The 21969-nt window shown below is 42.2% G+C and overlaps 1 protein-coding gene across 1 annotated transcript in view; it reads right to left on the minus strand.

Moving 5' to 3' along the window:
* Positions 1-21969, minus strand: part of RASA2 (RAS p21 protein activator 2) — a gene marked incomplete in the record, with an annotated part of 722923 nt that overhangs the window by 464320 nt on the left and 236634 nt on the right. The window contains 1 exon segment of the mRNA XM_053709823.1: positions 12367-12440. Coding sequence (XP_053565798.1) covers positions 12367-12440 — 74 coding nt within the window.

The raw sequence follows: 21969 nt of genomic DNA on the forward strand, positions 1-21969 counted from the left end.
TGCCCAAGCCTGAGCAAAGAGAGAAAGTCTGCCCCCTACTAGATCCGGTCCCGGATCGGGGGCTACCCCTTCATGCTGTCTTGGTAGCAGTAACAGGCTTCTTGGCCTGTTTACCCTTGTTCCAGCCTTGCATTGGTTTCCATGCTGGCTTGGCCTGGGAAGCGTTACCCTCTTGTCTAGAGGCCGCAGAGTTAGCAGACGGTCCGTTCCTGAAGTTGCGAAAGGAACGAAAATTAGATTTATTCTTAGCCTTAAAGGGCCTATCCTGTGGGAGGGCATGGCCCTTTCCCCCAGTGATGTCTGAAATAATTTCCTTCAATTCTGGCCCAAAAAGGGTCTTAACCTTGAAAGGAATATTAAGCAATTTTGTCTTGGAAGACACATCCGCCGACCAAGACTTTAGCCAGAGCGCTCTGCGCGCCACAATTGCAAAACCTGAATTTTTCGCCGCTAACTTCGCCAATTGCAAAGCGGCATCTAAAATAAAGGAATTAGCTAACTTAAGTGCATGAATTCTGTCCATGACCTCCTCATATGGAGTCTCCTTATTGAGCGAGTTTTCTAGTTCTTCGAACCAAAAACACGCCGCCGTTGTGACAGGAATAATGCACGAAATTGGTTGGAGGAGGAAACCTTGCTGAACAAATATCTTTTTAAGCTAACCCTCCAATTTTTTATCCATAGGATCTTTGAAAGCACAACTGTCCTCGATGGGAATAGTCGTGCGTTTGGCCAACGTAGAAACTGCCCCCTCAACCTTAGGGACTGTTTGCCATGCATCCCTCCTTGGGTCTACAATGGGGAACATTTTCTTAAATATAGGAGGTGGGACAAAAGGTATGCCTGGTTTCTCCCACTCCTTGGTCACTATGTCCGCCACCCTTTTGGGTATCGGAAAGGCATCAGGTTGCACAGGGACCTCTAGGAATTTGTCCATTTTGCACAATTTTTCTGGAATGACCAAAGAGTCACCATCGTCCAGAGTAGTTAGTACCTCCTTAAGCAGGGCGCGGAGATGTTCTAACTTAAATTTAAACGTCACAACATCAGGTTCTGCCTGTTGAGAAATTTTTCCTGAATCAGAAATTTCTCCCTCCGACAGACCCTCCCTCACTGCCAATTCTGACTGGTGTGAGGGTATGACAGATAAATTCTCGTCAGCGCACTCTTGCTCATCCGCTGTATTTAAAACTGAGCAATCACGCTTTCTTTGATATGCTGGCATTTTGGATAAAATATTAGCTATAGAATTATCCATAACTGCCGTTAATTGTTGCATAGTAACAAGCATTGGCGCGCTAGATGTACTAGGTGTCGCCTGCGCGGGCGTAACTGGTGTTGACACAGAAGGAGAGGATGATGAACTATCCCCACTACCTTCACTTGAGGAATCATCTTGGGCAACCTTATTAAATGTGACAGTACTGTCCTTACTCTGTTTGGACGCCATGGCACAATTATGACATACATTTAAAGGGGGGACCACCTTGGCCTCCATACATACAGAACATGTTCTATCTGAAGGTTCAGACATGTTAAACAGGCTTATACAGGCTATTAATGCAATCAAACCGTTTTTAAACAAAACCGTTACTGTCTCTTTAAATGTTAAACAGAGCACACTTTAATTCTGAATGTGTGAAAAACTATGAAGGAAAAATCCAATCCTTACCAAATTTGCACCCTAGTGTCTTAATGCTTTAAATGTATTGCACACCAATTTTCAAGTTTGTAATCCCTTAAATGAGGAAACCGGAGCTGTTTTATCAAAATAACAATTTTAAACCCACTACAGTCCCAGCCACAGCGTATGCTGCGGCTTCACCTGTCCTTGGGGGTTATTCGCCACCGAAATAAGCCTTCCAGGAACGTTTTTAATAGCCACCAGACCCTCTCACATGAAGCTGCATGCACTGCATCCAAAAGAAACTGCGCAATTAAGGCGCGAAAATGAGGCTCTGCCTACTAGAGTGAAATGCCCTTCCTGACTGGGAAAGGTGTCTAAACGACTGCCTGGCGCTTAAAAACGTTACCAAGGTATTCTTAAGTTTTAAAACACTTCAAACCGCATATAAATATCGAATAAAGCAATCGATTTAGCCCACAATAGTGTCAACAAGTATATAGCCCATTAAAAAGCCTTCATTCTGTTATGAGTCTAAGAAAATGGCTTACCGATCCCAAAAAGGGAAAATGACAGTCTTCTAGCATTACTATGTCTTGTTAGAAAATGGACTAGTCATACCTTGAGCAGAAAAGTCTGCAAACTGTTCCCCCCAACTGAAGTTCTCTGGGCTCAACAGTCCTGTGTGGGAACAGCAATTGATTTTAGTTACTGCTGCTAAAATCATCCTCCTCTTTAAACAGAACTCTTCATCTTTTTTCTGTTTTAGAGTAAATAGTACAAACCGGCACTATTTTAAAATAACAAACTCTTGATAGAAGGTTAAAAAACTACAACTAACACCACATACTCTTTACCATCTCCGTGGAGATGCTACTTGTTCAGAGCGGCAAAGAGAATGATTGGGGGGCGGAGCCAGAGGGGGGGCTATATGGGCAGCTTTTGCTGTGCTCTTTGCCATTTCCTGTTGGGGAAGAGAATATTCCCACAAGTAAGGATGACGCCGTGGACCGGACACACCAATGTTGGAGAAATTGATCATAGGAGTAAATTAGAACGTTGCTTAAGATTGCATGCTCTATCTAAATCATAACAACTCTAACAACTCAAAAAAATGTGTCTGAGTAAAACGCGAAGACACGCTATTCTGTAATGAAAGGCACAACACTAAGGGACAGCTACACCTGCAGGGAACTGTAGAGGCCCACCCAAGGCAGGTAGAACCGGGACGATCGGGCACGAGCACAAAACGTAAATAAACGTCTGGTCTCGCCAAAAATATGTGAAAGCAAAAATTTGTTGCAACCTCTGGGGGGGGTTGGGGGGGACAAGCCGCCCTGTAAGGAGGGATAAACATAATCTGGGTTACCTGCATGTGTAGTAGTAAGGAGCGGTAGGGAATCCCCCAGAGGTGGATGGCTCCGCAGACCCCTGATTACACGAGCAACAGGGCGCTCTAATACGGCATATCGAATATAACTGATTGATCTGTGTCAACAGGGCCAATTTGCATTCTTCACAAGTCCAAGAATCTGAAATTTGAACAGTCTCAGCATCAGAATCCTCCATAACTAGATAGAAAGGATAAAAACGGCACCTGACACCCACAATGGCTGGGGCACTCACCACCTCCTAGAACCAGACACAAGCAGACTCTAATTTTTCAGTCGCCACATGGTCAGGAATGCGGAAATGGAAGACCAGAATGTAAACACGTCCAGTCACAAGGTGAACCATACTGTCCAAAAAAAGTGCGCCCAATCATAAGGTCGCGTCACTTCCAAAGGCTTTTATGTTCTAAGCCAAGAGCCCAGTTAACACTACACATAAGCAAATTAAATCACATAAACATGATTAAAAAAAACCCTATTCAATAATCCCCCTCGGGAGATATTAACCCTCGATTCCAAGATACCAAAGGAGCCTCACTGAGGCCCTATAAATATACTTACTCCTGCAAGATAGTTCCTTACAGGAAAATAAAAAAGTTACAGTACATTCTAATAAAGTCAAAAGAAACGATCTTGCCGAAATCTACGCCGTGGAACAGGAACACGACCCTTCAAGTGTGACGAATAGTAGCAGCGCCTCCGCCATGGACTTGAGAGAAGAAAGCAGCCAGCGAAGCAAAGTTAGACAACGCTGATTGCTTGTGGAGCTGTTAATATGAGTCGGGATGGTTTAGCAGAAAGACTCTCCCTGCATCTCCAGACTCTATAACTTTCATCCAGGCCCTCACTGAGAGACTGATTGGATTACTTAAAACTCCCGTCCCATGTGGAAGAGTACTACCCTACATAAGAGACAAAACAAACTTGACACTTCTCTGCCATCCTCCTAGGACGAAAGGCAAAGAATGACTGGGGGATGAGGGAAGTGGGAGGAGTATTTAAGCCTTTGGCTGGGGTGTCTTTGCTTCCTCCTGGTGGCCAGGTTCTTATTTCCCAAAAGTAACGAATGCAGCTGTGGACTCTTTCCATTTAGGAAGAAAAAATTCAAAAACAAATTATGCTTACCTGATAATTTTCTTTTCTTCAGATGGAAAGAGTACACAGCTGCATTCATTACTTTTGGGAATTCAGAACCTGGCCACCAGAAGGAGGCAAAGACACCCCAGTCAAAGGCTTAAATACTCCTCCCACTTCCCTCATCCCCCAGTCATTCTGCAGAGGAACAAAGAACAGTAGAAGAAATATCAGGGTGAAAAGGTGCCAGAAGAATAAAAAATAAGAGCCGCCCCACAAAAGAAATACGGTGGGGAGCTGTGGACTCTTTCCATCTGAAGAAAAGAAAATTATCATCAGGTAAGCAGAATTTAAGTTTTTCTTCATAAATAGAAAGAGTCAACAGCTGCATTCATTACTTTTGCGAAAACAATACCCAAGGTATAGAGGACAATGAATGAAAAAAAGGGAGGGTAAAATAGACTGTCAATTCTGAGGGCACCAGGCCTGAAAAAAAACACAAGCCAACCAAACCCTGCTTCGTCGGAGCCGGGCAAAATAACTAGAAGGAAAAGGCCCCAAGGACACTGACCCGCAGATAGTCCAAAAGCCTAACTAGAGACCGCAAGCAGACTCACTGAGCCAACACTCTGCCAGGAGAACTGTTGCCCAGCAGTCGGTCCCCCTACTAATATAGTACCAAAATCCCCAAAAGGGAGAGGACAAGGGTAAGCCAAAGGGATACCCAAAGGTACAGCCAAATCCATAAAGGAAAAAAAACCCTTCAAAGGAGGGACAAGTCCACAGAGACCTGAATGGATCCCGAGAACAATAGGAGACGACGCCCAACCCACAAGGAGCAACCGGGCATCATCAAGGAGAAGAAACATCTCCCAAACATCAATGCAACAGCACCGAAAAAGATAGCTGAAGACAAAGTCCTCAAAATGTCAGAAGTCAGAGACTGAGCAAACAGAAAATTACAAGCAACCAACTCAGAAAATAAACATCTGAGTCCAGTAACCCGCAGCCGAACAAAATAGCAGACTGCCCATTCCAAGAGAGATTGCCCAACCTCCAGGCAATTCAGGACGCCAATCCTACCCACAGATCTCAAAGGGGGAGAGGCACAGAACCTCTAAAAACGGAAGGTGTCACTCCCAAGACCTGAAGATGAACAACAGATCTCGGATCCTACACCTAGCCGGACCAGCCCAAGCAACGGCAGATCTGAAAGTAAGGGAACCGAAAGGAACCGCAAGACCAGCCCCCAAAAAGTGTGGAAGAATGGACACAGCCACTCCAACCTAAAGACAAACGAGCAGGCGTTAGACCCAAGGAGATCTAGCAAGGCCACCCGACTAAGTATCAATGTGGAGCCAGCAGCTACCCAGATGGAAAGGAACAACTCAAAGAGCAGACCAATCCTCGAACCAGATAGACATCTGTTCCAACCTCCCGAACACAGGAGAGGCCCCTAAAAAGGGAACCACATCTCCATGAGGAGGACAACGAGCACCCTGAAGAGGAGAGCGTTGATAAACACCTGCCCATAAGACAGGAAGTCGAAGGAAGAACCGAGAGGACACAAGGCCATGTCACTGACGAACACAGAAGAACCCCTTAAAATACATTGTGCTAGCACACAACAGGCGTTAAAGTGACAGCTGAGCAACTGCAAACCTTCCATTTGCTAGGCAGGAAAGCCCACCATCAGGTCACGTTAGTTGGCTGTCCCAAGGGAACGTATCTTCCGGCACAAGACAAGGGCCAAGGAGCCCCGGCTCTCATACATCTGGCAAAGTTGTAAAACAGAACAGCCAGAACAAGGGCTAAGCCCAAGTACCCCGAAAACTGGAAACCCCAAGGCCAGTCCTAGGATCATAAGGTCTGATAACATCCCACAGTGGGATCCACAAAGAGAAAACGCAGAGTAAAACCCTCGACAACCGGAAGATCAGGACAAGAAGCCCGGGCCCCACAAATTTTTAGATTAAACAATCTTCCAGGCACATAAATCCCTCCTCTGATATAATAAAACCCACCTAATAGGGAAAAAATCCAGAAGAACCCAGATAACAAGAGCAAGAAGCCCTTGCAAGTCCCAACCCAAAAGGAAGAGACCACCCCTTGCAGGAGCCCAACACTCCAAAGAGCCATGGCCATTAAAGGACACTAGAGCTAACAGGCGTCCAAGCATCATTAACATGATAGAGCTTGACAGTGCGGCTAATCCCCCTAAGGGACACAAAGCGCTGCTCATTTTATCAACCTCGAAAGGAGGAAAGGCTGAGTAGACCTCGCCGGGGATCTTACAAGCAACCCTCGGTCTGCTACAGTACAGAGTAGCCACAGGGCATTAGAATGCTGAGTTAGCTGTCCAGCTAGCCACGAGCTCCAGACACAATGGGAACAGACAGGACAAGTCACCCGAACAGAGCAAGCCTCCACAACACCTCAGATTCTAAGTCAGTAAAACATGGGTTTGGGTGCCACCTGGATGGCAATACCTGAACCATATGAGTGGAAAACCACTAGGATCTCTTCTATCCCAAGAAGGAGATGCAGAGCATTCCCAACACCGGGGAAGGATCCCTAACTGGAGCCCAAAAATACCCCACTGTCTAATGTCCCGAAAAAGGGACATCCAACTCCTGAAGGGAATCCAAGTCCCCCGAAGGCAACCCATCCACAAGGAGAACGGACAATCCAGGAGGTCACAATGAAGAAGAGAACCACTAAAGGAACAAGGCCAAAAAGGACAATTTCCTAAAGCAACACCACCCCGACCGGTGGAAGAGGCGCTAAATCCTCTTATTTTCCCACCACGTGGGAAGAAATACTGTACGTTCTGAGGGTATCGGAAACAACAGATATTGATGCAGCAAAATTCACTGACCCAGTCACCAGAGACGGCTATTTAGGACTGAAACAATCCCGAGAGCCACACGGACCCGCAAGTCCTCTTGAGAATGCTTAGCTGAAACTTGTAAAACAAATAACAAGAAACAATGTTAATAGCACTCGGCACCCCAACCTGACCAGTAAGGTATAATAGGCGCCACGTGTCTGAATAAGCCGCGAGACAGAAGATCTGAACCCAAGCAGGACCAGTCTGCAACCAGGGTCATAACTGCCAAGCTGGCTAAATCCGCCCTCAGAGAGGGAGGAAGAAAAAACAGACAAACATGGGACAAACGTCTCCCGAACAACTTCCGTAGAAGCAAACAGCGAGTATCGATCCCAGAGAAAATTCCCGCAGGAAACATAAGAAAAATAAAATTCATCCTAACCGGATAAAATAAAATAACAGGCAACACAAGGGTTAATGCCTAAGAAGAATAGAAAGATCCGCAGGACCAGTGTAACGGAAACCCTATTCTTCCAACAAAACTGGGAAGGATCTCGATAACAAGACTTAACGGAGATGACTTCATCCCCCCCATGTCTAACGAGGTGAGTCATTCGAAAGAGGAGACAGGTGAGTCCCACCGAGAAGGATAGGATCCCCAAACAGCTCAAAAACGTGTCTGAGTAGAACACAAAGGCGAGCCAGCCTGTAACGAAAGGCAAAACACTCAGGAACAGTTACACCTGCAGGGAACTGCACATACCCTCCTGTGGCCAAGAGACCTGGGGCAATCGGGTACGAACACAATCGCAAATAAACATCTGGACTTTGTAGACACGCAAGCGCCAAAAGCATGTAAAAGCGAAAACGTGCCACAACCTCTGGGGGGGAACAATCCACCCTCTGAGGAGGAATAAACATAACTTGGGTTACCCGCATGTGTAGTAGTAGGGAGCGATAGGGCCCCCCCTGAGGCAGATGCCTCAACAGTCCCTTGAATCCCCGAGCCCGAGGAACAAGGCGCTCTAGAACGGCTTAAAGAACATAACTGACTGACCTCAATGGGGCCAATTCGCATTCGTCACAGGACGAAGAATCTGAATCAGAAAGTTGAACAATCTCAACATCAGTATCCTCCATAACTGGATAAAGGATACCAAAAAATGGACAAAATATAAAACAATTTAAACGCCACCTGACACCCACGATGGCTGGGGCACTCACCATCTCCTATGAACCAGACACCAGCGGACTAGAATTCTCAGTCGCCACACAGTCAGGAATGCGGAAATGGAAGACCAGAACGTAAACATGCCCGGTCACAAGGTGAACCGCACAGTCCAAAAAGAGCGTGCCAGACCGTAAGGTCGCGTCACTTCGAAAGGCCGTTATGTTCCAAAAGCCACAAGCCCAGTTAACACTACACATAAGCAGATTGAATCACATAAACATAATTAAAAAAAAACCTGTTCAATAATCCCCCCTCAGGATATATTAACCCTTGATTCCAAGATACTAAAGGAGTCCCACTGAGTCCCTGTATTTTTCATGAGAGTTCGTAGGAACAAATGTGTTACAGTACAATCATGAAGAAGTAAAATGAAACAATCTTACCGGAATCTACGCTGTGGAACAGGAACACGGCCCTTCAAGTGTGACGGATAGTAGCCTCGCCTCCGCCATGGACTTGAGAGAAGAAAGCAGGCAGTGAAGCTAAGTTAGACATTGCCCATTGCTTGTGGAGTTGTTAAAAAGAGTCAGGATGGTTTCGCAGAAAGACTCTTCCTGGATCTCCGGACTATAACTTTCATCCAAGCCCTCACTGAGAGACTGAAAGGATTACTCCCATCCCATGTCGAAGAGTACTACCCTCCATAAGAGACGAAAACAAACTTCTGACACTTCCAACCTCCTGGGACCAAAGGCAAAGAATGACTGGGGGATGAGGGAAGTGGGAGGAGTATTTAAGCCTTTGGCTGGGGTGTCTGTCTCCTCCTGATGGCCAGGTTCTTATTTCCCAAAAGTAATGAATGCAGCTGTGGACTCTTTCCATTTATGAAGAAAATTGTACATTATTGATCTGTCAGAATGGGTAGATAAAGAAAAGTACTTTTGAAAGTTTGACATATGTTTGGGGTTTTTTCCCCATTTTCCCCAACCAAGAGCACCACTTCAAATCTGGTGTTCAAAATGTTCCCATCTGTCAGCTGTACTTATGGATTTTGAAAATGCTGTACTCTATATGGTCTTCGTGAAACCATAACCTGTGGTACTCAGTCTCATACCATTAGATCTGGTTAAATGCAGGATTTAGGCTTGTTTGTATGTATTTCAAAATTAAGTATGTAGTGTAAACAGAACAGTGTTAAGTTAACCTGTCTCATTTCAAACACTGAGCAATCTTAGCCTGATAGTATAACATTTTATGCAGATGTAAAAATCTTAGATAAAATGCCTCCTGGCATCTGAAAAGTCCTTGCATAAAGGGGCAGTAAACTGGTAAACTATGTAATACAATATATATATATATATATATATATATATATATATATATATACATACATATATATATACATACATACATATACATACACATACAGTACATAAATAAAAAAGATTTTATGTATTGAGGAGGAAACATTTCTGCATGGTTTTAAATATAGAATTACTACAGCATTGTTAAATAATCATAAATACACTGCTGCATATTGCTAAAAAAAAAATAAGTGTTTTTATGGACCCCAGGACCCATCATACAACTACCACACTGAAGTTGCAATCTGAAATTGCACAAATAAATAAAAAAAACATTTACTAATTAAGTCCGACCTATTCTCTGCCAAGTCTGTCTCACACTGTGCATAGTGGTCTAGTGCACTAATATATTTGTTTTAATAATAGTTGTGCTTGTCTCATGGGGCCCCCTGGCCCACTGAGCCCCTAACAGGAGTCACCCTATTCACCCCCTGATGGTAGCCCTGGGTGTTACCAGAGTGCTCTAAACTCTAACTAGTTATAATCTTCAAAAAAGAATAGAAAGAGAACAACATCAATTTGATAATAGAAGTTAATTGGAAAGCTGCTTAAAATTGCATATCTGAATCATGTAAGTTTAATTTTGACTTCACTGTCCCTTTAATGGGAAACAACTTTTACAGTATAGTGTCTTTTTAAAAAGGCAAGCTGTACAAGCCTGAAACAAATAAAGGGGTCTTTCATTCAAGAAGTATAAGATACTTAATGTAGAAAGCTCCTTTATTTCTTTCAATCGATCGCCGTTCTAAGCTACTAAGGAGCCCACGGCAGATCGCTGTTTTGCTTGAGAGGTGACGTTTTCACCTCTTAGCCAATAGCTGTGCAGTAAATTCGGCTTGGCACCTTTGGGAGCCGGATTTACCGTACGGCTATTTGCTAAGAGGTGAAAACCTCTTAGCAAAATAATTTTTTGCCGTGGGCTTCGTTAGCAGCTCAGAACGGCAATCGGTTGAAACAAATAATGGAGCTTTCTACATTAAGGATCTAATACATCATGAATGAATGTCCCCTTTATTTGTTTCAATAGTCTGTTTCAAAAACGCTAGGATTGACTTTCACTTGAACAACTAGTGACCTATAAATAGATGCTGCAAGACAACTGTCAATTTACTTTTCTTTAGATCTTTTAACGAAGAACCAGCTGTTAAATAAAAAGAAAATAAATAAAATGAAATAGGTGTTTATTACTTAAGTATAACTACACACAGCTGTAACATGGATTCTGTAAAGGGATAGATGACATCTGTACTGGAAGAAAATAACACACCTGACCATGCCTAAACAAACAATACAATTTACAAAAGAAAAATGCTTCCTCTTTAAATGTTATAATAAATAAAGGAAGCATAGGAAGTTCTATATCAATACTACATTTGAACAATAGCTTAAAGTTATATTTATACTTCATGAGAAGCTTCATAGACAAGACTAGGGGACCTGTCATCACCTGTCAAATACATTTAGCCAGTATTTGCAGTAAATTTCAGAAGGGATTTAAACTCAGGATAAAGCTCCAAGAAAAAAAATGGAGGAAAAGAAGCTCTCCCAAAATAATTTAAGGGGGGGGGGGGGTAGAAACACAAGGGGAAACCTTAAATGTACTAAAGGGGTTATCCTCTAAAAAAAAAAAAAAAAAAAAAAAAAAGTAGTAGAACAAGCATATTACAGCTTTTACTGCCTTTCCTAAATTTAACCATACACACCTTGCACAAGAACTCAGGAGAGAATTGCTGAACCTTCAGTCAGTTAAAGGGATAGTTAACACCAAAAATAAATATTCCAAGCTATGTGCAAATATGTGTAAAGTGCTTCAAGAACAGGACTGGTATACATAGATACACACAGGTTACAACAGATACGAGAGCCAGCAAGATGGAGGAGCCCTTAAACTATACTGTCGTCTTCTGGAGGACTGCACTGTAGGGTAAACAGCAGTGGATATCTTCTGAGTTGCTGTCCATAAATGCATTAATAGAACACAGATTATCCTTGAATCACTTGCAAAATCCCTGGCAGGCCCCCTCATGGTCAGAAAGATGTTTCTATCTATTTCAGTCACCACTCACCCACCAGTACTGTGATGGTTTTAGGGGTGTAAGATAATTAGAAGAGAATGTTATTAAATTCATTGTTTTGTGAATTAAATAGCAATATATATATATATGTGTGTGTGTGTGTGTGTGTGTGTGTGTGTGTGTGTGTGTGTGTGTGTTGACCAAAGAAAAGTTTTCCAGGTGGTCAGTAAAATTAGTTAGGTGGTGCATCCACTAAAAAGGTCAAAATTAAACTTGCATGATTCAGATAGAGCATGTCATTTTAAGATACATTTAAATTAACTTCTATTTTCAAATGTGCTTCGTTCTCTTAGTATCCCTTGTTAAAAAATGAATATGCACATATCATACACTAGTGAGAGCTGCTTTTAATTGGTGCCTGCACACATTTGTCTCTTGTGATTGGCTAAATAGATATTTTCAGCTTCCTGTCAGTAGTGTAATGCTGTCCCTTCAGCAATTGATAACAAGAGAATGAAGAAAATTTGATAATAGAATTAAATTGAAAATTTGTTTAAAATTGTATGTTCTATCTGAATCATACAAGAACATTTTGGGGTTTACTATCCCTTTAAGCTTCCAAAATATTAAATGTGTGGCCCCTTGTGTTAGGAAGTTGGCCCTCACTGATACAAGAAGTTAACTCTGACCTGGCAGATAAGGGTTAAAGTTTTTAACACTATCTAAAACCACTCCATGCTAACACCTACACTTCCTCCCTGAGCATGTTATGAAAAAAAGAGAAGTTCACTACTGGCAATACAAAGCATAACTTGGACAAAGCTGCTAATCACCATACTCACTACAGTTACTGAACAATTCAATCACTCAAGTTTGGATTCACTCATCCGTACTTACTGTACCATAAGCTGCTGTACAGATCCATTGTCGGTGATCAGCTCATTCAATTTCAACTCTAGGTGGACTTTTCCCTGAAACAAAAATTATGGATGTGAAAAAGAAGGGATTACATATAGATAAAAACAAAATTTATGCTTACCTGATAAATGTATTTCTCTTGTGGTGTATCCAGTCCACGGATCATCCATTACTTGTGGGATATTCTCCTTCTCAACAGGAAGCTGCAAGAGGATCACCCACAGCAGAGCTGTCTATATAGCTCCTCCTCTAACTGCCACTCCCAGTCATTCGACCGAAGACAAGCAAGAGAAAGGAGAAACCATAGGGTGCAGTGGTGACTGTAGTTTAAAAATAAAAACACACCTGCCTTAAAATGACAGGGCGGGCCGTGGACTGGATACACCACAAGAGAAATAAATTTATCAGGTAAGCATAAATTTTGTTTTCTCTTGTAAGGTGTATCCAGTCCACGGATCATCCATTACTTGTGGGATACCAATACCAAAGCTATAGGACACGGATGAAGGGAGGGACAAGGCAGGTGCTTAAACGGAAGGCACCACTGCCTGCAAAAACCTTTCTCCCAAAAATAGCCTCCGAAGAAGCAAAAGTATCAAATTTATAGAATTTTGAAAAAGTATGAAGCGAAGACCAAGTCGCCGCCTTACAAATCTGTTCAACAGAAGCCTCATTCTTAAAAGCCCATGTGGAAGCTACCGCTCTAGTAGAATGAGCTGTAATCCATTCAGGAGGCTGCTGGCCAGCAGTCTCATAAGCTAAGCGTATTATACTCCTTAGCCAAAAAGAAAGAGAAGTTGCCGAAGCCTTTTGGCCTCTCGTCTGTCCAGAGTAGACAACAAACAATGCAGATGTTTGACGAAAATCTTTAGTAGCTTGTAAATAAAACTTTAAAGCACGAACCACGTCAAGATTGTGTAAAAGACGTTCCTTCTTTGAAGAAGGATTAGGACACAGTGACGGTACAACAATCTCCTGATTGATATTTTTTATTAGATACCACCTTAGGTAGAAAACCAGGTTTGGTACGTAACACTACCTTATCGGAATGAAAAATGAGATAAGGAGAATCACATTGTAAAGCAGATAACTCCGAAACTCTTCGAGCCGAGGAGATAGCTACTAAAAACAAAACTTTCCAAGATAAGAGCTTAATATCTATGCAAAGGTTAAAACGTAACCCCTTGAAGAACCTTAAGAACTAAATTTAAACTCCAAGGCGGAGCAACAGGTTTAAACACAGGCTTAATTCTGACTAAAGCCTGACAAAACACCTGCACGTCTGGAACCTCAGCCAGACGTTTGTGCAAAAGAATAGACAGAGCAGAAATCTGTCCCTTTAAGGAACTTGCTGACAAACCCTTCTCCAATCCATCTTGGAGAAAAGATAATATCCTAGGAATCCTGACCTTACTCCATGAGTAACCCTTGGATTCACACCAATGAAGATATATTTACACCATATCTTATGATAGATTTTCCTGTTGACAGGCTTTCGCGCCTGTATTAAGGTATCAATGACCGACTCGGAGAAACCACGCTTTGATAAAATCAAGCATTCAATCTCCAAGCAGTCAGCCGCAGAGAAATTAGATTTGGATGGTTGAAAGGACCCTGAAGTAGAAGGTCCTGCCTCAGAGGCAGAGTCCATGGTGGAAAGGATGACATGTCCACCAGATCTGCATACCAAGTCCTGCGTGGCCACGCAGGTGCTATCAAAATCACTGATGCTCTCTCCTGCTTGACCTTGGCAATCAGACGAGGGAGCAGAGGAAACGGTGGAAACACATAAGCCAGGTTGAAGGACCAAGGCGCTGCTAGAGCATCTATCAGTGCTGCCTTGGGATCCCTGGACCTGGATCCGTAACAAGGAAGCTTGGTGTTCTGGCGAGACGCCATGAGATCCAGTTCTGGTTTGCCCCAACGTTGAATCAACTGTGCAAACACCTCCGGATGGAGCTCCCACTCCCCCGGATTAAAAGTCTGTCGACTTAGAAAATCCGCCTCCCAGTTCTCTACTCCTGGGATATGGATAGCTGATAGGTGGCAAGAGTGAATCTCTGCCGAACGAATTATCTTTGAAACCTCCAACATCGCTAGGGAACTCCTTGTTCCTCCTTGATGGTTGATGTAAGCTACAGTCGTGATGTTGTCCGACTGAAATCTGATGAACCTCACTGCCGCTAGCTGAGGCCAAGCCTGAAGAGCATTGAATATCGCTCTTAGTTCCAGAATGTTTATCGGAAGGAGAGCCTCCTCCTGAGTCCATGACCCCTGAGCCTTCAGAGTTCCAGACTGCCTCCCAGCCTAGAAGGCTGGCATCTGTTGTTACTATTGTCGAATCTGGCCTGCGGAAGGTCATACCTTTGGACAGATGGACTTGAGATAGCCACCAGAGAAGAGAATCCCTGGTCTCTTGATCCAGATTTAGTAGAGGGGACAAATCTGTGTAATCCCCATTCCACTGACTGAGCATGCAGAGTTGCAGCGGTCTGAGATGTAGGCGGGCAAACGGCACTATGTCCATTGCCGCTACCATTAAGCCGATTACTTCCATACACTGAGCCACCGAAGGGCGAGAAGTAGAATAAAGAACATGGCAGGAATTTAGAAGTTTTGACAACCTGGCCTCTGTCAGGTAAATCCTAATTTCTATAGAATCTATCAGAGTTCCCAGGAAGGAAACTCTTGTGAGAGGGGATAGAGAACTCTTCTTTTCGTTCACTTTCCACCCATGAGACCTCAGGAATGCCAGAACAATGTCCAGATGGGACTTGGCAATTTGGAAATTCGACGCCTGTATCAGAATGTCGTCTAAGTAAGGGGCTACTGCTATGCCCCGCGGCCTTAGGACCGCCAGAAGTGACCCCAGAACCTTCGTAAAGATTCTTGGTGCCGTAGCTAACCCAAAGGGAAGAGCCACAAACTGGTAATGCCTGTCTAGGAAGGTGAACCTGAGAAACCGATGATGATCTCTGTGTATCGGAATGTGAAGATAAGCATCCTTTAAGTCCACGGTAGTCATGTATTGACCCTCCTGGATCATAGGTAGGATGGTTCAAATAGTCTCCATCTTGAAAGATGGGACCCTGAGAAATTTGTTTAGGATCTTGAGATCTAAGATTGGTCTGAAGGTTCCCTCTTTCTTGGGAACCACAAATAGATTTGAATAGAATCCTTGCCCCTGTTTCTCCTTTGGAACTGGGTGGATCACTCCCATACCTAGGAGGTCTTGAACACAATGTAAGAATGCCTCTCTCTTTATCTGGTCTGCAGATAATTGTGAAAGGTGAAATCTTCCTTTTGGGGAAGAAGTTTTGAAGTCCAAAAGATATCCCTGGGACACAATTTCCAACGCCCAGGGATCCTGGACGTCTCTTGCCCAAGCCTGGGCGAAGAGAGAAAGTCTGCCCCCTACTAGATCCGTTACCGGATCAGGGGCCAATCTTTCATGCTGTCTTAGAGGCAGCAGCAGGCTTCTTGGCCTGTTTACCTTTGTTCCAAGCCTGGTTAGGTCTCCAGACCGGCTTAGACTGGGCAAAATTTCCCTCTTGTTTTGTATTAGAGGAAGATGATGCCGCGCTCGTCTTAAAGTTTCGAAAGGCACGAAAATTAGTTTGTTTGGTCCTTAATTTGTTAGACCTATCCTGAGGAAGGGCATGACCTTTTCCTCCAGTAATATCAGAAATGATCTCCTTCAGTCCAGGCCCGAATAGGGTCTGCCCCTTGAAGGGAATATTGAGAAGCTTAGACTTTGAAGTAACGTCAGCTGACCAGGATTTAAGCCATAGCGCCCTACGTGCCTGAATAGCAAAACCTGAGTTCTTAGCCGTTAGTTTAGTTAAATGAACAACGGCATCAGAAACAAATGAATTGGCTAGCTTAAGCACTTTAAGCTTGTCAAGTATATCATCCAATGGAGTTTCTACCTGTAAGGCCTCTTCCAGAGACTCAAACCAGAAGGCCGCAGCAGCAGTGACTGGGGCAATGCATGCAAGAGGCTGGAGAATAAAACCTTGTTGAATAAACATTTTCTTAAGGTAACCCTCTAACTTTTTATCCATTGGATCTAGGAAAGCACAACTGTCCTCGACGGGGATAGTTGTACGCTTAGCTAGGGTAGAAACTGCTCCCTCCACCTTAGGGACCGTTTGCCATAAGTCCCGTGTAGCGGCATCTATTGGAAACATTTTCTTAAAAATAGGAGGTGGAGAGAACGGTACACCTGGTCTATCCCATTCCTTAGTAATAATTTCTGAAAACCTTTTAGGTATTGGAAAAACATCAGTGTAAACAGGCACTGCATAGTATTTATCCAATCTACACAATTTCTCTGGCACTATTATGGTGTCACAGTCATCCAGAGTAGCTAAAACCTCCCTGAGCAACACGCGGAGGTGTTCAAGCTTAAATTTAAATGTTGACATATCAGAATCAGGTTGAAGCATCTTCCCTGAGTCAGAAAAATCACCCACAGAAAGAAACTCTCCTGCCTCAGCTTCTGCATATTATGAGGGGATATCAGACATAGCTACTAATGCGTCAGAGTGCTCTGTATTTTTTCTAGCCCCAGAGCTTTCTCGCTTTCCTTGTAACCCTGGTAGTTTGGACAATACCGCTGTAAGGGTATGATCCATAACTGCCGCCATGTCTTGTAAAGTAAACGCCATGGGCGCGCTAGATGTACTTGGCGCCTCCTGAGCGGGAGTCCCTTGAGCAGGAGTCAAAGGTTCTGACACGTGGGGCGAGTTAGTCGGCATAACTTTCCTCTGGTGATAAATCTTTTAATGACAGAATATGATCTTTATAACTTAAAGTAAAATCAGTACATTTGGTATACATTCTAAGAGGGGGTTCCACAATGGCTTCTAAACATAATGAACAAGGAGTTTACTCTATGTCAGACATGTTTAAACAGACTAGCAATGAGACCAGCAAGCTTGGAAAACACTTTGATAAATGTAAACAAGCAAAAAATAAAAACGGTACTGTGCCTTTAAGAGAAACAAATTGTCAGAAATTGAAAAACAGTGATAAAAAGCAGTAAATCTTACGAAATTTTTACAGTGTGTATAATAGACTAACAGAGCATTGCACCCACTTCAAATGGATGATTAACCCTTTAGTTTCAACACCAGATCAAAAAAACGATATAAGCGTTTTTCAACAGTCACAACAAACCTGCCTGCCCATATAACGACTTTGAAAGGCACAAAAACCCTTTAGAGAGGTCCTAAGTGCTCAGGGGACTCCTTCAGGGAAAACTGATGTCTCAAGCTGCAAAATCTAATGCGCATTTAGGCGCGAAAATAGGCCCCTCCCAACCTGTATTCACAGTGAGAGGGCCTAACAAAACTATCCCTAGGCAAAATCTAGCCAGCCATGTGGAAAAAACTGGGCCCCAATAAAGTTTTATCACCAATATGTACAAAAAAAAGTTTAAACACTTCCAGCAAACGTTTTATTTTTCAGTAATGTGAGAAAGTAATAAGAATATTACCTTTTACAGCAAGCATGATACTAGTCGTTATTAAATCACTGTAATCAGGCTTACCTTAAATAAATCCGGTATTAACAGCATTTTCTAGCATATTCATTTCTCTAGAAAAATTTAAACTGCACATACCTCATAGTAGGAGAGCCTGCACGCCATTCCCCCAGCTGAAGTTACCTCTCTCTTCAGTTATGTGTGAACAGCAATGGATCTTAGTTACAACCTGCTAAGATCATCAAAGACCACAGGCAGACTCTTCTTCTACTTTCTGCCTGAGGCTAAAATAGTACAACTCCGGTACCATTTGAAAATAACAAACTTATGATTGAAGATGAACTAAAAAAAAAAAAAAAAAAACACCACATCTCTCTAGCTACTTCCTTTCTTGTCGAGAGCTGCAAGAGAATGACTGGGAGTGGCAGTTAGAGGAGGAGCTATATAGACAGCTCTGCTGTGGGTGATCCTCTTGCAGCTTCCTGTTGGGAAGGAGAATATCCCACAAGTAATGGATGATCCGTGGACTGGATACACCTTACAAGAGAAAACACGCATCAAGACTGTTTTAAATAATAAAAAAATAATGATTACACACACACATATACATTATATATGTGCATTGGAACCCTTTGCAGTCAAGTAGCTGAAAACATGAAAAATCATATTTAGCAATACTCATATTTAATAAAGTGTTTGACTATGTCATGTAAATATTTCACATTTAAAAGTTCTTAACATAGGGCAATGGGTTTGATGTATTTTTAAATGTGTGTGTATATATATATATATATATATATATATATATATATATATATATATATATATATATATATATATATATATATATATACACATACAGGGAGTGCAGAATTATTAGGCAAATGAGTATTTTGACAACATCATCCTCTTTATGCATGTTGTCTTACTCCAAGCTGTATAGGCTCGAAAGCCTACTACCAATTAAGCATATTAGGTGATGTGCATCTCTGTAATGAGAAGGGGTGTGGTCTAATGACATCAACACCCTATATCAGGTGTGCATAATTATTAGGCAACTTCCTTTCCTTTGGCAAAATGGGTCAAAAGAAGGACTTGACAGGCTCAGAAAAGTAAAAAAATAGTGAGATATCTTGCAGAGGGATGCAGCACTCTTAAAATTGCAAAGCTTCTGAAGCGTGATCATCGAACAATCAAGCGTTTCATTCAAAATAGTCAACAGGGTCGCAAGAAGCGTGTGGAAAAACCAAGGCACAAAATAACTGCCCATGAACTGAGAAAAGTCAAGCGTGCAGCTGCCAAGATGCCACTTGCCACCAGTTTGGCCATATTTCAGAGCTGCAACATCACTGGAATGCCCAAAAGCACAAGGTGTGCAATACTCAGAGACATGGCCAAGGTAAGAAAGGCTGAAAGATGACCACCACTGAACAAGACACACAAGCTGAAACGTCAAGACTGGGCCAAGAAATATCTCAAGACTGATTTTTCTAAGGTTTTATGGACTGATGAAATGAGAGTGAGTCTTGATGGGCCATATGGATGGGCCCGTGGCTGGATTGGTAAAGGGCAGAGAGCTCCAGTCCGACTCAGACGCCAGCAAGGTGGAGGTGGAGTACTGGTTTGGGCTGGTATCATCAAAGATGAGCTTGTGGGGCCTTTTCGGGTTGAGGATGGAGTCAAGCTCAACTCCCAGTCCTACTGCCAGTTTCTGGAAGACACCTTCTTCAAGCAGTGGTACAGGAAGAAGTCTGCATCCTTCAAGAAAAACATGATTTTCATGCAGGACAATGCTCCATCACACGCGTCCAAGTACTCCACAGCTTGGCTGGCAAGAAAGGGTATAAAAGAAGAAAATCTAATGACATGGCCTCCTTGTTCACCTGATCTGAACCCCATTGAGAAACTGTGGTCCATCATCAAATGTGAGATTTACAAGGAGGGAAAACAGTACACCTCTCTGAACAGTGTCTGGGAGGCTGTGGTTGCTGCTGCACGCAATGTTGATGGTGAACAGATCAAAACACTGACAGAATCCATGGATGGCAGGCTTTTGAGTGTCCTTGCAAAGAAAGATGGCTATATTGGTCACTGATTTGTTTTTGTTTTGTTTTTGAATGTCAGAAATGTATATTTGTGAATGTTGAGATGTTATATTGGTTTCACTGGTAAAAATAAATAATTGAAATGGGTATATATTTGTTTTTTGTTAAGTTGCCTAATAATTATGCACAGTAATAGTCACCTGCACACACAGATATCCCCCTAAAATAGCTATAACTAAAAACAAACTAAAAACTACTTCAAAAACTATTCAGCTTTGATATTAATGAGTTTTTTTGGGTTCATTGAGAACATGGTTGTTGTTCAATAATAAAATTAATCCTCAAAAATACAACTTGCCTAATAATTCTGCATTCCCTGTATATTATATATATATATATATATATATATATATATATATATACACACACACACACACACATCCATTTATAACATAATTTATACTTACCTGATAAATTCCTTTCTTTCATGGTGGTGAGAGTTCACAATCCCTTACTCATGGGAAAAACGTTTCTACAGCTAGGAGGAGGTAAAGTTTCCCAAACCCTAAGAGCTCTATATAAACCCTTCCACCTCACACATACCTCAGTCCAAATTATAGCCAAGTAAGCTAAGTTAAAAAAGAATTAAGAACTATAAATGGAGCATGGAAAAAAAGATGTGCTCAAAAAACAAAAAGGGCCCTAAGAAAAGGGTGAGGGTTCATGGATTCTAACCAACATGAAAGAAAGGAATTTATTAGGAAAGTATAAATTATATTTTCTTTCATCCACGATTCCTTACTCAACTTTTTTTCACTAAGAAAATAAATCCACAACTCCACAAAAAAAATTTTTTTTTTATAATGTACTTAAAAACAGATACAAGTCTCAAGTAGCCACAACCTGCCTGCATGACCTTTCTACCAAATGCTACTTCGGAAGTAGCAACAACACCATAATAGTGAAATATAGTGAAAATATGAAGAGAGGACCAAGTAGCTGCTTTGCAAATCTAATCAACTGAAGCATTATTCTTGAAAGCCCAAGAAGTGGCAACTGACCTGGTAGAATGAGCTGTAATCAGCTGGGGAGGAGAGTGGCCTGTATCTGAATAAGCCCTGTGAATCAGAAGTTTCAACCAAGAGGTTAAAGCAACCGCAGAGGCTTTTTGGTCTTTTCTAGAACCAGACAAAAAGAACAGACTAGAAGTCTATCTTAAATTCTTAGTAGCATCAACATAATATGGCAATGCCCTGATAACATCCAAATAATGCTAGGATTTTTCTGAAGCATTCTTAGGATTGGGACACAAAGAAGGAACAACAATCTCTCTGTAAATGTTGTTAGATGAAACAAACTTTGGACAAGAATTCAAAAACTGTCCTGAAAACAGCCTTATCCTGATAAAAAAAAAATCAGATAAGGAGAATCTCAAGAAAGAACATATTCAGAAACTCTTCTAGCAGAAAAATTGCCAAAATAAACAACACCTTCCAAGAAAGTAGGTTAATGTCCAATTTATTCATAGGAGGATCTTGCAAAACTTAACACCAAGTTAAAGGGTCAGAAAAGTGTGTTTTTAAAACTAGTAGTTAATCTGTAAACTGCCTGTATAATACTTGCTGATTGTAAATAGTTTCAAAATAATAATCCTTTTCATACTTTTTCGATTTTGAAGAAGCCGCTTCTTGCCGCGGTATAGCAATAGCTGACAGCCCCGGGAGAAAGCAACTGAAATGGGTTCAAGCAATCGACCAATCATATTGTTTATTATAATTACTGAAATGAATATTCATTTAGGCAATGCGCGATCCCTTTCGCAATCACATTAGTGTTACTACATACACCCATGTCTCATCAGTGTGAAGTGTTTGTCAAAGTATTTGTGCTTGCGTATTTCACAGAGCAAGTCTGCACGTACTCATAGCGTATATCATTCTATGCCAGTTAGTTGGTTGATAGAGAATAGAATTATGGGAACCAATATGGTGGTGCGTGCTCCCGAGGGCTATATGTAGAGACATCCGTGAATGGCTTTGCATAATTAGG

The sequence above is a fragment of the Bombina bombina genome, chromosome 4 (assembly GCF_027579735.1).
Source record: "Bombina bombina isolate aBomBom1 chromosome 4, aBomBom1.pri, whole genome shotgun sequence".
NCBI classification, from domain to species: Eukaryota; Metazoa; Chordata; class Amphibia; order Anura; family Bombinatoridae; genus Bombina; species Bombina bombina.